Source organism: Nyctibius grandis, chromosome 1 (genome assembly GCF_013368605.1).
Source record: "Nyctibius grandis isolate bNycGra1 chromosome 1, bNycGra1.pri, whole genome shotgun sequence".
In the NCBI taxonomy this organism is placed as follows: domain Eukaryota; kingdom Metazoa; phylum Chordata; class Aves; order Nyctibiiformes; family Nyctibiidae; genus Nyctibius; species Nyctibius grandis.
The window spans coordinates 102885717-102900274 of record NC_090658.1 but is presented as its reverse complement, the minus strand read 5'-3'; the positions used below and the strand labels follow the sequence as shown (position 1 = coordinate 102900274).

Genomic DNA, 14558 nt, shown 5'->3' with positions numbered 1-14558 from the left:
ACAAACAGGAATCGCCATTGCCAGCGAAGCATTTGAAGTTTTAAAGATGTCTTTCGTTATATTACATGCAGCCATATAAGACCATCAGAACTTTGTAACATCTTATTTAAATGTGGATGATCTTCAGTATTACCATATTAGCATTATTATGAGTTTCATTTGATAAATTTTTCAGTATTCAAACTAAAATATTCCATTTCAACACCAAAACTTGTGAAACCAGGAACAGGTATAAATTATTCTAAGAGTTTTTTTGGGGGGCTTGGAGGTCTTTAATCTGCTAAAAATCTTAGACAATTTTTCTTCACAGTTTTTATTAGTTCCAGTCCTTTTTAGGATAAGGAAATAGCTGTACTCATTTCCAGCAGGATTCTAATTAAAATACAACAGGATTTAGAGGACTGTAATAACTGGGATTATTTTTGCCTGCAAATTTAAAAAGAATAATTTTGCATTAAAAGTAATAAGAATAATATACATTTCTTATAAAGCCATTTTTCACTTAAATCTCAAAGATTAGAATGAAATTCAGCATTAGTCTACATCTCACAGATGGAAGTTTTAGAAGGTATTCATTGAAGGTATATAGTACAAGGAAGAAACAAGTCAAAACGCCATGTACTATGCACCTCAGACTCTTACCCAAGAGTCAAGGTTTTCCATTTCTCTGGTCAGACTGAACAGTCTTTATTTGTTTATATAGCCAAAGACCACACTGTAGCATCATTAAAGTTCCCTAGTTTACACACTTCATTTTAAAAACTGTCTGCTTCCTCACTTGTTCTGATACAGTGCACTGACATTCCTAACCCTATGCTACAATACCCATCCGAGGACTGAAAAATGCAAGGTGAACAACAGACAAACACATACCTTCACATTGGTTAGGCAGGATCAGCCTGCAAACCAGCATTTTTTTTTCCTATCATGCATGCTTTATTAATACCTCAAATTCTCGAGGAAAACACTTTTCTTATTATTTATTTATTCTCAAAAGTCTTTAAAAGAAAAATTTATATTCTGAGGTCAGCCATGAGGACACTGAATTTTCCTTCAAATTCAGTAGTTTGCTGGAGAAAAGATATTTAAATTGAAACAGTTAAAAACTGCTTGTTTTTGAAAAGGCATTCTTACCCTGAACTGAAGTGCCGGATAACTGCAGTGACCCTGCAGGTCAAGAAAACAGTTTCATCTATGCAGTATTTTTAGCCTACAGTACAGCTGCAAGACACAGAAAGGCGTGATGTATTCCTATTCTGATAAAGCTTGGAGCGGAACTACCAAACAACAGCTATATCTATGCCTTCTAAAATAAGACCCAACACATCTCATGCTTTAAGCTTGAAACCTGTGTCCTCAGATGTCATGGAGGAACCATTTTACTGTTACAGCATTGCTTTGGTGGGCTAGGTATATGTTCAGTCTTTCTTAGGAGTCTTATGCACTGGTCACTGCTGATCCTATCAGATTTTATAGACTATTAAATAGCCCAGCATGCTATAGCAACTCTGCGAGTATGTATCGTCTGCATATTGCTTAAAGGAGAAAAGCATGTATCCAACACACAAGAATCTGACATATCTGTTGGGCCAGACTAGCCCTTTCCCAGAAGGTGCTAGGATATGAGGCTCTGTTTTGGCATATGGAGCCCAATCATGCCACCTCCTGGTTAGGAATGTCCACACTACTCAGGTGTTCTGCACTTGAGAAGTTAACTGTTGACTGGGATTTTCTACTGAGCTATCCAGCTATTCTGCCTTCTCTTGGTACTGACTGCAAATCACAGAATCACAGAATCACAGAATGTTAGGGATTGGAAGGGACCTCAAAAGATCATCTAGTCCAATCCCCCTGCCGGAGCAGGATTGCCTAGACCATATCACACAGGAACGCGTCCAGGCGGGTTTTGAATGTCTCCAGAGAAGGAGACTCCACAACCTCTCTGGGCAGCCTGTTCCAGTGTTCGGTCACCCTCACCGTAAAGAAGTTTTTCCTCAAATTTAAGTGGAATCTCCTGTGCTCCCGCTTGCACCCATTGCCCCTTGTCCTGTCAAGGGATGTCACTGAGAAGAGCCTGGCTCCATCCTCATGACACTTGCCCTTTACATATTTATAAACATTAATGAGGTCACCCCTCAGTCTCCTCTTCAACAAGCTAAAGAGACCCAGCTCCCTCAGCCTCTCCTCAGAAGGGAGATGTTCCACTCCCTTAATCATCTTCGTGGCTCTGCGCTGGACTCTCTCTAGCAGTTCCCTGTCCTTCTTGAACTGAGGGGCCCAGAACTGGACACAATATTCCAGATGCGGCCTCACCAGGGCAGAGTAGAGGGGGAGGAGAACCTCTCTTGACCTGCTGACCACACCCCTTCTAATACACCCCAGGATGCCATTGGCCCTCTTGGCCACAAGGGCACACTGCTGGCTCATGGTCATCCTGTTGTCCACTAGGACCCCCAGGTCCCTTTCCCCTACGCTGGTCTCCAACAAGTCTGTCCCCAACTTGTACTGGTACATGGGGTTGTTCTTGCCCAGATGCAGGACTCTACACTTGCCCTTATTATATTTCATTAAATTTCTCCCCGCCCAACTCTCCAGCCTGTCCAGGTCTCTCTGAATGGCTGCGCAGCCTTCCGGCACATCAGCCACTCCTCCCAGTTTTGTGTCATCAGCGAACTTGCTGACAGAGCACTCTATTCCCTCATCCAAGTCATTAATGAATATATTGAATAGAACTGGTCCCAGAACCGACCCTTGCGGAACTCCGCTAGACACAGACCTCCAACTGGACTCTGTCCCATTGACCAGTACTCTCTGGCTTCTTTCCTTCAGCCAGTTCACAATCCACCTCACTACCCGATCATCCAGACCACACTTCCCCAGTTTAGCTGCGAGGATGCTGTGGGAGACAGTGTCAAACGCTTTACTGAAATCGAGATAGACCACATCCACAGCTTTACCATCATCTATCCACCGGGTAACATCCTCATAAAAGGCTATCAAGTTGGTTAAGCAAGACTTCCCCTTGGTGAAGCCATGCTGAGTGCCCCTAATGATCCCCCTATCCTTGATGTGCCTAGAGACAGCACCAAGAACAAGTTGCTCCATCACCTTTCCGGGGATGGAGGTGAGGCTGACCGGTCCATAGTTACCCGGGTCCTCCTTCCTGCCCTTTTTGAAGACTGGAGTGACATTCGCTTTCCTCCAGTCCTCAGGCACCTCTCCCGTTGCCCACGACTTAGCAAAGATGATGGAGAGTGGCCTAGCAATGACTTCCGCCAGCTCCCTCAGCACCCGCGGGTGCATCCCATCAGGGCCCATGGATTTATGGACGTCCAGGTTGCTTAATTGGTCCCTGACCCAGCCCTCATCTACCAAGACAGATTCCTCCTCTATCCTGACTTCTTCTGAGGCCTCAGGGGTCCGGGGCTCCTCAGGACAGCCTCCAACAGTATAGACAGAGGCAAAGAAGGCATTCAGTAACTCCGCCTTCTTTTTATCCTCTGTCTCCAGGGCCCCCACCTCATTCATCAGTGGGCCTACATTGCCTCTAGTGTTGGCTTTACCTGCAATGTATTTGAAGAAGCCCTTTCTGTTGTCCTTGACCTCTCTTGCAAGGTTTAATTCCAAGGAGGCCTTAGCTTTCCTAGTTGCCTCCCTACATCCTCTGACAACAGACTTATATTCTTCCCAAGTGGCCAGCCCCTCCTTCCACGATCTGTACACCCTCTTCTTCCACTTGAGTTTGCCCAGCAGTTCCCTGTTTAACCATGCAGGTCTCCTGGTACCCTTCCTTGACTTCCTACCTGTTGGGATGCTCTGATCTTGAGCTCGGAAGAAGCAGTCCTTGAATGCTAACCAACTATCTTGGGCCCCCTTACCTTCTAGTACCCTGTCCCATGGGATTTCTCCTAGCAATTGCTTGAAAAGGCCAAAGTTGGCCCTCCTGAAGTTCAGGGTTGTGATTCTGCTAGCTATTCTGGTCCTGCCACATGAGATCCTGAACTCTACCATCTCATGGTCACTACAACCAAGGCTGCCCTCAACCTTCACCTCTTCAACCAGACCCTCCTTGTTAGTGAGGATAAGATCCAGCTGCGCTCCCCTCCTAGTTGGCTCATCCACCATTTGCATCAGAAAGTTATCATCAATGCACTGGAGGAACCTCCTGGACTGGGGATGGCTGGCTGAGTAGGCCTCCCACCAAATATCAGGGTAGTTGAAATCCCCCACAACAACCAGGCCCTGTAATTGCGAGACTGCTCTCAGCTGCCTGTAGAAGGCCTCATCACCCTCCTCATCCTGATCCGGAGGCCTGTAATAGACACCCACAACAGTATCACCCCTGCCAGCCTGCCCCTTAATTCGCACCCACAAACTCTCAACTCGCTCCTGATCCGCCTCTGGACAGAACTCAATACATTCTAGCTGCTCACTCACATAAAGAGCAACTCCACCACCTCTCCTTAGTGGCCTGTCTTTCCTGAACAAGACATAGCCATCCATGACCACATTCCAGTCATGCGAGGCGTCCCACCAAGTCTCTGTAATTGCCACTAGATCATAGCCCCCCGACCGAACACGGATTTCTAACTCCTCCTGCTTATTCCCCATGCTGCGTGCATTGGTGTACAGGCATTTCAGGGAGCGAGCTGAGCACACCGATTTCATCCCAGATTCACCCCCTGATTTCACCCCAGGGGGATGGGGGGCCTCCTGGTCTACCTCAACACTAGAGCATTGCCCCAGTGGTGCAAGCCCAGCTACCACCCCATCCCCCTTCGATATCAATATTCCAAATTCTTGAGTTTAAAAATATCTACTTTGAGGCATAAAGGAAGAGAGATGGACAATGTAGATGGACAGTAGGTGTTCCCTAAACAAATATACCGAGGAGACTTTAAGTATGAAAGAAATTTACTAAAAGAATTCCCAGGACAAATAAAAAACACACTTCTCTCTCCAAGGAAAACATTCATGTTGCCAAAAACCAGTGCCCTCTGTGTTGATGATGCTATGGCCATCCAGATAAGCCTCAGCAAATGCCTTTGACCTTCCCTTAAACAGTTCATACTAAATTCTGCTGTTCGCACTGAATTGTGCCTTAAGCAGCTCCACCGATTCAAATAGCACAATTTAAAGAGTGAAGCACTATTTTTTTTTTTTTTTACACAAGGGTATCAGAATCTAACCTTCAGCTATTGCATTTATATTGTTCCCTCTTTGCAAGAGAATTTACTGTGTTTCAAAGTACATGTTTTCTAAGATCACAGATCAAATGGTCCTAAGCTGCTTCAGATGTCTGAAAAGAAGAGATTTTTTTTTTTTAATCACATCTATCTTTTTTCTCCTCTTAACGAAGCCCAGCTTTTATGACTAACAACTTAGGGTCAATATAAACGCTTACAAAGGTTGCTTTCTTATACTCATTCTAACATTTTATAGTATTTTGTTTTCTCTAAATCAGGTTATCACCTGGGATTCATCCGCATTACATTCTCCAAGGCAAAAGCACTTCCTAAGATTATGAACACATACCATGCTGTCACACTACGATTAAAAAAAAAAAATTCATGTTTAAAAAAAACGTTAAAAAAGAAAAACTCAGTTCTAAATCCTGCAGTACTTCTGATTTTCATGACTACAAAGATATTAGCTGCATCAGTAAATATATTGTGTTTGCATAAGGACTGCCTGCTAGCGCACTAATGGCAATAGAGAGATTCCCGTTAACTTCAGTGAACTTTGAACCAAGGCTGTAATGCCTTGCACATTGCTGCCTTGTAGAAATCGTAAGTACCTTGTATTCTTCTAGAGTTGGCACTGATATTGCTCCTTTTTTATTGAAAAAAATCCAAATAACAGATATATAAATCTAGTTTCTAATGAAACCAAGATATCTAAAATACATGCTTTAAACATTAGCGCGTTTCCTGAGTCAATCTTCCAGTTATTTACACTGCATTTCTTGGGACAGAAAAGTAAACGATGATTAATACAAACTATTTTGTGGACACAGATTTCTTCTCACCTGATCTAAACATCAGGAAAAAGAAACAATAAGCAGAAAAGTGACCACTCACAGATTAATATTAATGTATGAATTTACATTAACATTTTACATTAATCTTATTTTAATCCAAAGGCTTGTTTAAACAGAGTAAACTAATAAATTTACAGTTTTCACAAGTAGTTTTCAATGGAAACTTTGATAAAAAATAAAAAGTATCAGAGGTCTGACTTTAGCAGGTCACAGGCTTGACCAACAGTCTTTCACATCTTGGGCTAAGGTAAAATTGCCACATTCTATATCGCCAAGACAAATAATTTCCATATAGCAACCTTATTATTACCCCAGGTTTTCAACAGAAACACACAGTTATGAACTAAATCTGCCTTCCTACGTGAAAGCAAATGAATCTCCAAGCGTCCAAAGAAATTTAAAACCCACATAAGCCAATATATTATTTGAAATCCTGAACCTAAGAGAAAATGAATTTGCATTACATCAACAGTTTTCAGACTAGTGAGAACAATTATTGCAGGCTTCTATGAAAGACTGTACTAATGCTCATTGAGTGTAAAGACTAAGTAATTATATACCTGTTGAATAATCATGCCCTGGCCTACAAGAAGCTTTATGATGCTGAGCTATATGAGTCTAATTGACATGACTGGACGTTCAACAAACTCATGCTATGCCATGTGGAATAATCTAGAGACTTAACTCAAGATTGAAGGCCTGATTCTGATTGCCTTCAGAATGCCAATTGAAAGTCTGAGGTCAATTGTACTGTCATTACATAGAGAGAAATTAGCTACCTCATTACCCAAGTAATGCTGGTATTTCCATGGGGAGAGATGCTCTTACTATGGCTAGCTCTTTCCAATAGGTCTTTTTCCTTTATGTTTATGTTACAAAACACGTAGCTGGCTTTAATAATATACTATGCAAGATATTCCAAAGCCACACACATATATAAAATTTACTTGTCCCAAAAAGCATATAGACAATTAGCTGACACTTTAGCTTATTAAAAATAACACTGATACAAAACAAGTTTTGAACTACCAAACAGTTCCAGCCAGTTGTAGCTTTCTATGTCATCCACACCTTCACAGCTAAAGCCACACACTTATTTTTATATACATAATCATAAACACCTTACACAAAGCAATAAATATTTATATACATGCAAAAGTAACACACATAAGCAGCTCATTGGCTACTGTGGTAGGAAGAAGCACTAGAACAGAGAGGCTCTCAGTTCTCACTGGAGCTTTAGAGTGTGCTGTGGCATAAGCACAATTTTGGTACAAAAGGTACCGCTTAAGAACACGCTCTTCACTTTTGACATTTTTCATCTGACCAAGCATTATCTGTCCTCATGAACTGATCAGGCTATCTCCCTACTAGAAGCAGTACAGTCTTAGGTAAGAAAATAACTACCTGTAACCAGTTTACAATAAAATCATTTAAAACTATTCACGAAACAGTGTGATTCGTCCAGCTGTTATAACAGCCTGGTACACAAAGTAGCTCAGTTAATACAGAAAAACCCTCTCCAACAGATGGAGATTTGCCTATTCTTTAGAATTTGGCTACCTGTTACATTAAAAGTGGTCTTTTGTTTTCATTGCTGACTAGATTATATTATCAGAATAAATATGTTCAATGCATTTTGCAAAAGTTCCAACAAACTATTATAGACTGAGGTAAATATCACCAACCATTCACACTTCACAGGTTCTTCTAATAGATGACTTATAAATGGCTGTTCCATTTCTAATAGTGTAATAATCATGTAGAAGCTGCTTCTATATGAAACAGGTAATGACCCAGGGGGAAATAAAGTATCTTCTGATTAAGGCACTAGATTAGTCATTTAGAGACTGGGTTAATTTCAGAATCCACCACAGATTCCCTCGGAGATTTTTAGAGAAATTATTTGTTTTATACCTTCACACTTTGTATCTAAGAAGCGTTAGTACCTTTTTCCTCACCTTTCTTTGTGTTGTTTTGGAAGTATGCAAATTCTCCACCACGGGAAGTGTCCCTTTTCTGTGGGTTTCACCACACATGGCACCATGAAGGCTCAAACCCAGATAAGGACTACAATATGTAATTTCTATTCATCCCTCAGTGGTGAGGGGTAAATAGCTACTGATTCAAGTATGCATCTGACACAAGTCAACCTGTAGGACACAGACCTCCCTAATAAAAAAAAACATAAATAATCTGTTGATTTTAAAATAAGTACACCATAATGTACAAACAAAAAAAAAAAAAATCAAGCAAACAAAAAAACCCACCACATTAACAGGGAAAAATGTGGGGTCTTAACTTTACAAGTAAATCCAGTGTCATAAATTAAACCGTTATTTCTGGAGTGCTTATCACTTGTGTGCCCTTCTGCAGTTTCACACAGCAGCATGTCTCTTCCCAACCTCAGGTTCTAGCAACTGACATGAAAAAGCACAGCACTTTCAAGTCAGAGCGAATGCTTGAGGCTCTCAACTCTGAAGCAAAAGCCTTCAAATCTACACTTAACGCTTTTTATACAAAATCTACTGGCAATCAAAAAAGCTTAGTGTACCATACAAATAACACCTGGCTGCTATTGTTATGTACGTAGCTGATCGTACATTATAGTTCAAAGACCAGAAATCCAGAGTCTGGAAGCATCACTTCATCACTGACATATCTTAGAATTACAGTATTACAGAGATCCTTGCACGACTGTCCCATGTGCTTCTGGCACCCAAAAAAATTTTTGCCAGTTCTATACATTTCCTTTCCATTTATATCCAGCAGCAACCATTGCATTAATTCTTGTTTCCTTAAGTAGTGATACTCTTACCTTGATGAAAGTGTTTTAACAGTCATCGTATGTTAGACTCTAAACAAATCTCTAGAAAGCCTGACAGATGGTGTTTTGAAGGCTAATGCCAGGTATCTGGTGTGAATCTGGCATTAGCATTCCCTACAGCTTCCACAGACAGCTCACCTTCATCTTTTAAAAATCCACTAAAATATACATAGTCCTAGTTATACTAAAAAGGAATGAGAAAACTAATCATTTATTGAGTCTCACAGTTGCCCAAAATGCAATTTCCGCATGGACTTGATCCTAAGAAAAACGTATTTTATTCTCCTTTTTTTTAAACTTTACTTTGCACGCTTTCGATTATGTCCTTCACGCATTTTCTCTCTCTCCCTTGCATACGCGCACACTCTCAGTAGATACCTCCCCCCTCTGGGAAAAGATCGAACTGCAAGGTGCAAAAAACGTCCCTCTAAGAAATAAGGACTTTGTTTATCGTATGTTTATTAGAAAAACAACCGTGAAAAGTAGCATGATTGCCTCTTTAGCAGCAAGGCAGCTATGTCAAAAGTGTACTAAATGTGTGGGTATTCATACTGAATGTCCAAACTATCAAACAGGAGCACTCTAGCAAAACCCGGACTCGGTATCTTCATTCACAATCATTAAAACATATATTAAGGAAAGACAATATAAAGACTGCTGACATAGAGACAGATGCTCACTGCTAATATTTTAAGTTTTAATTAGTTATGATTTTCCTTGAGACATAACAGAACTCTGGAAATTATTCACCACCTCTGAATGTGAGGTAATTTGAATTTGTGACTCTGTCAATGGTCTGATCATACATTTCTTTGCCTTAGTCTCATTTAAGCGCTTGACAGGGTGTCTTGATTTATGCATCATTCTTTACTACTTCCTTTGGCATTAGGTTCCAAATTTAACAGGGATTTTTAAAATTATTATGTACCTCAGAAGAAACAGAAATATAAAGGGAAGTTACTGGGTTACACTTCTGTAGAAGTTGAAATGCTGTACCACAAGGCCTGCACTCAGTAACAATGTTGAGCAGTTATTAAAAGAGAGACAAAATTATAAACTTTTTAAAGAATCGCCAGTCGAACTAGTTCAACTAAAGCAACGAAAGCAGAGTTAGTTACACCGAACAACAAAATGCTACAAGCAGTATGTTCTGGATCACCATACAAAACCAAGAGAAAATCATCATGTCCTGGATGAAACAGCATCGTGAAATTGATAAGCCATATCCAATCAACGCTTGATGTTGCGTAGTCAACTAAAACAGTGCCACATTAACGGCATAATAGTATTACCATATAAACCTTATTACTCAAGCATGGGAAACAAGATATAACGAGTTTAATGAGAAACCAGCATCTGCCTTTGTGTAAATTAAACCGGGAGCCATAGAAGCCCTTCCCGCAGAGGCTCCCCCCGCCGCAGCAGAGGCGATGCATCCCTACCCAGCAGCCGCGGAAGGGCACTGACCAAAGCGGTGACCGGAGGCGCACGGCGGTTGCCAGCGGCCGGGCTCCCGTCAGACAGGCTCCCTCAGCGAGCGGCCCGGGGCGGGCGCTGGCGCACACGAGCCCCACGAACTGCCGCTGCCCGGCCCCGGCGGGGGCCAGGCGCGCCGCTCCGCGCCTCCCCGCTCCCACGCGCGGCCAAGTACCCCCTCGGTGGAGCGGGCGCCCGCTGACCGCTGCCAGCGCCGAGGCTGGCTGGGAGCGCAGCCGCACCGCCGCCCGGCCCGGCCCGACGCCCGCCCGGAGACCCGAGTTCCCCCGCTGGCGCCCGGCCAGGGCCGCGCAGCGCCGACACAGGGGGCGGCTCCCGCCCCGCCGAGCGCCCCGGGCTGTAGGAGCGGCGTGGCCGCGGCGCCCCACGGCAGCCGTTGGGCCGCGGCAGGCGGGAGCGGAGCCTTACCGTCGGCCAGGAGGCGCATCGCGTGAACAAAGGAGGGATCCAGGCTGTCCTTCTCTGCCATCAGCTCGGGCAGGTACTTCTCCTGCTCCATCGCCTCGGGGCCGCGGCGCCTGGGCACGCCGGGGCGGGCTGCGCGGGCGCACGGCTCGCTCCGCGCCTCCGGCCGCCTCTTCGTCGCCCGACCGCCTCGGCGCCCCGCGGCTCGCAGGTGCGCCGCGCCGGCCGCCACTCCCGGGGCAGGGCAGGGCGGGGCGGGGCGGGGCGGGACGCTGCCCTGCCCTCAGCGGCCCCGGCACCGCCTCCGCCTTCCCCTCGCGCCGCGCGGGGGGGGGGGCGGGGGCTGGGGCGTGCGCGGATCGGCTGGTGCCGCTACACGCGCGCCTCGCACTGCGTTCGCCCCCCCTCCCGCCACTGAGCGACCCTCCCACAGGCGGCCTTAACTAGGGAGGCGGGGCGAGGCGCGCCCCGCCCCCCCGCCGCTCCCATTGGTGGCTGCGCCTCGCCAGGAGGGGGTCCACGAGAGAGATTTGCCACGCCATTGGCTGTCGCCAGGCAGGCGGCCCCCGACGGCGGGCGCGGGGCGCGGGGGTGCGCATGAAGGATAGCGGGTGTGTGCGCGAGTGTGTCTGTGTGTGTGCGCGTGTGCCTGTGTGCGTGTATGTCTGTGAGTGTGTGTCTGTACGTGTTCTGTGTGTCTGTTCCTGTGCGTCGGGGGGAGCGTGAGCACATGTGATATCTGTGTGTGTGTGTGCGAGCGTCTGTGGTTTTGTGTGTGCAAGTGTGTGCATGTGTGTGCACGTGTGTCTGTGTCAGCGTGTCACCGCGTCACCGCATGTCAGTGCGTGGCTGTGGCTGTGGCTGTGCCTGTGGGAGCGTGAGCACGTGTGTGGCGGGGTGTGTGAAAGTGTGTGTGGGAGCATGTTGTGTCTGTGTGTGTGTGCTGTGTTGTGTGTGAGTTTGGGTGTTGCGTCCGTCTGTGAGGGTGTGCACGTGGGTTTGTGCCCGTGTGCCTGTGTGTGCACACGTGTCCCGGTGGGTGTCTATGCCCGTGCATGCCTGTGTCTCTGCATGGGCCACTGTGCCTGTGCACGCAGGCGTGTGTTGTGTCTGTGTGCCTCCGTCGGTGTGCGACTGTGTGTCTGCGTGTGCCAGCGGGTGTGCTGAGGCTGCATCTGCTCTGTGGCCGAGCGTGTGTGGCCGCGTCTGTGTGTGTGGCTGTTCCCGTGCGGCCGTTGTGACTCTGTCTGTGTGTGACAGCAGGCGCTGTCCGCGGTGCTGAAGTCGCGGGCGGAGCCGAGGCGCCGCTGCTCACCGCTGCCCGCCGCTTCCTGCCGCTGCCCGCTCCCCTCCCGCCCCAGCCGACCCCACACAGGGTGCCTTCCCCGAGCTCCGCCGCGCTCCCCGTGTTCCTCAGCCCGCCAGCTCCCCGCGGGGGCCGGGGAGGTGCTCTGCTAACGGGTTGCCGCGTCAGCGGCGTGCCTGTGCCGGAGCTGCGAGACAGCATCTCCCCTGAGGATGTGATCGGAGCATCAGCGATCAGGCACTGCTGCTTAAAAGAGTGCGCTGGAAATGTCTGCCCGTGGCTGCTGTGCGCAGCTGGAGAGAGTGCAGGCGGTGCTTGGTGGTCCTGAGGGGAAATGGCAATCTCTGCCGAGGGATGCCGTGCTGTGCCTCCAGGAGTAGCTCTCTGCAGCTCCCACGGCCCCAGATTACAGAATTAAAGCTATTATGCAGTTAAAGTGTCTACATCTGGAGTAAAGCAAATTGATTTTAATTAGAATTTAACTCTAAGTGCACATTTACTATAGGTTATATTTTTCCAGGATTTTCGCCCAACAGTTTAGTAATGTGTTTTGATTTTGAGAGTAAACAAAAGATGCTTAGCTCATTTTAAGCTGTTAAAACTTCATTTGTGGGACCTCAAGAGCAGTCTACCACACAACACGGTGTGTTTTGCTCAATCCCTATGAGAATCTTTCTTAGTACTTAGCACAAAGACTACTAAGTTAGTATTTATTATAATTAAATAAATAGTTGTTGCAATAATACCCTTTTAAATTGCCTACTACTGTTCATTTCAAGTTTTTTTTGTTGTGGTGCTTGGAATTTTTTTTTTGGCAGAGGATAAAGGAATGAAGAAAAGTAAAAATCGAGACAAAATCTCTGTAAAGGCATCCACAAGGTTTTGAAGACACTCTACAACCATTGCATAAAAATTTGGTCTGTGATGTTTTCAAAATCCTAAGACACACGGAGACAACCTTTATGCAATTTCCACTCAGCATGCAGATAACTGAGGAACTACACAGGTTTACAAGAATATGTAGAGAATGTCAGTGGCCAATGTGCTATTATTCTATAGAATTTCGGGGGCGGGGGGGAAATAAAATACCTGAGAACTAACTACCCTGCTGAGAAAGAGTAGGAGCAGGAAAGCAGGGTGATTTCAACAAACTTGTGAAACACTTGAGAAGCAGAGAGGACTGATAGCAGAACTGAAAGGTTTAATTGGCAATCAATCAGCTCTACTGCAAACTGGGTGTAGGGATAAAGGGAAGGCATAAGTCCTCCTTTTTTAAAAAAAAAAAAAACACAAATAAAAAGAAGCATAGAACTAAGATATTTTGTTAATAATTTACCCTGATTCAATTTACCGCATGAATAGGTCGTCTTCTTTCCTGGTTAACAGTGTAGCAAGAAATGGCATACTGTTTGCAACACAGGTCAGGACTTTCTTGCTTGAGAGATCACCTATGTCTTCAGATCATACTTCTGCGGCTCTGTTCATCAGAATCATTCAGGCTGGTGCCCCTCAGTTCAAAAAGAGAGAAGACGGGTGGATAGGTGTATTCTCTTAAAGCACCTTCAAGACAAATAAAAACCATACTCACTCGGAAGCAATCCTGGTGTGGTAGCTTTCAAAACATACCATATGGTCAGGTATATGGAAAATGAGTTTTGGGGCTTTCCATCTGGGGTGTTAGAAGAATAGTGTTACTTTAGCCCGTTTAATTGTACTTAACCTACTTAGATCATAAGAAGCTTTGATTTAAACACCTGTAAATTTATTAAACAGTGGGAAGTGCTACATTCATCAAACTAATTTTTTCTGGTTGAAGGAGTGGAGAGCAGGTTTGGTTGAAGGAGTGGAGAGCAGGTTTGCTTGAACATCATTTTACAGCAAAGTAGACAGAGACAGTTTTCCTGTAAGTCCATGTTTCAGAAGTTACAAAGTTAAATTGACTTTCAGTGATACTTAGGCTGCAAAGCCATTGAGATGCTTTTCTAGATTTTACCTTATACCTCATTAAAAAAAAAAAAAGCTTTAAAATCTGTCAGACAGGAAATATAGACCTCTAATGACATCAAGCATGACTTCATTGCTAGTTGGAGATCAATTTTTTTTCATAGCTACTAAAAACCAAAGACACATTTTACAACTTTTTAGTTTGAAGTGTCAAGCCAAATTAAAGTTAATCTGTACTACATTTTACTACTAAGTCTGATATTGAAGTGGATCACAGCATACAAGATTATAGCTTATTTGAAGATAGAACAGGTAGCAATCACATATTTTTGCCAGTGCCAACTAAATATGTGTGTATTATCATGTAGCACTGAAGTCAAAAGGCAATGGAGGCAAACAATTGCAGGAAAATCTCCAAAGTTTTCAAATGCTTATTTAAAAATTATGAAATCGTTTGAGAATATACAGTAGAATGACTGGTCAGTGTGAGCACAATGATAATGAATTACCCTTCTGACACATCACATTAAAGTCAATAT

The 14558-nt window shown here is 44.7% G+C and overlaps 1 protein-coding gene across 1 annotated transcript in view; it reads right to left on the bottom strand.

Annotated features, from left to right (window-relative positions):
• The window catches only part of KHDRBS2 (KH RNA binding domain containing, signal transduction associated 2), a 409730-nt gene extending 398867 nt beyond the window's left edge, over positions 1–10863 (bottom strand). The window contains exon 1 of the mRNA XM_068407910.1: positions 10773–10863. Within this exon, the coding sequence (XP_068264011.1) occupies positions 10773–10863 (91 nt within the window). The remainder of the gene's footprint in view (positions 1–10772) is intronic.
• Positions 10864–14558: the final 3695 nt, after the last annotated feature.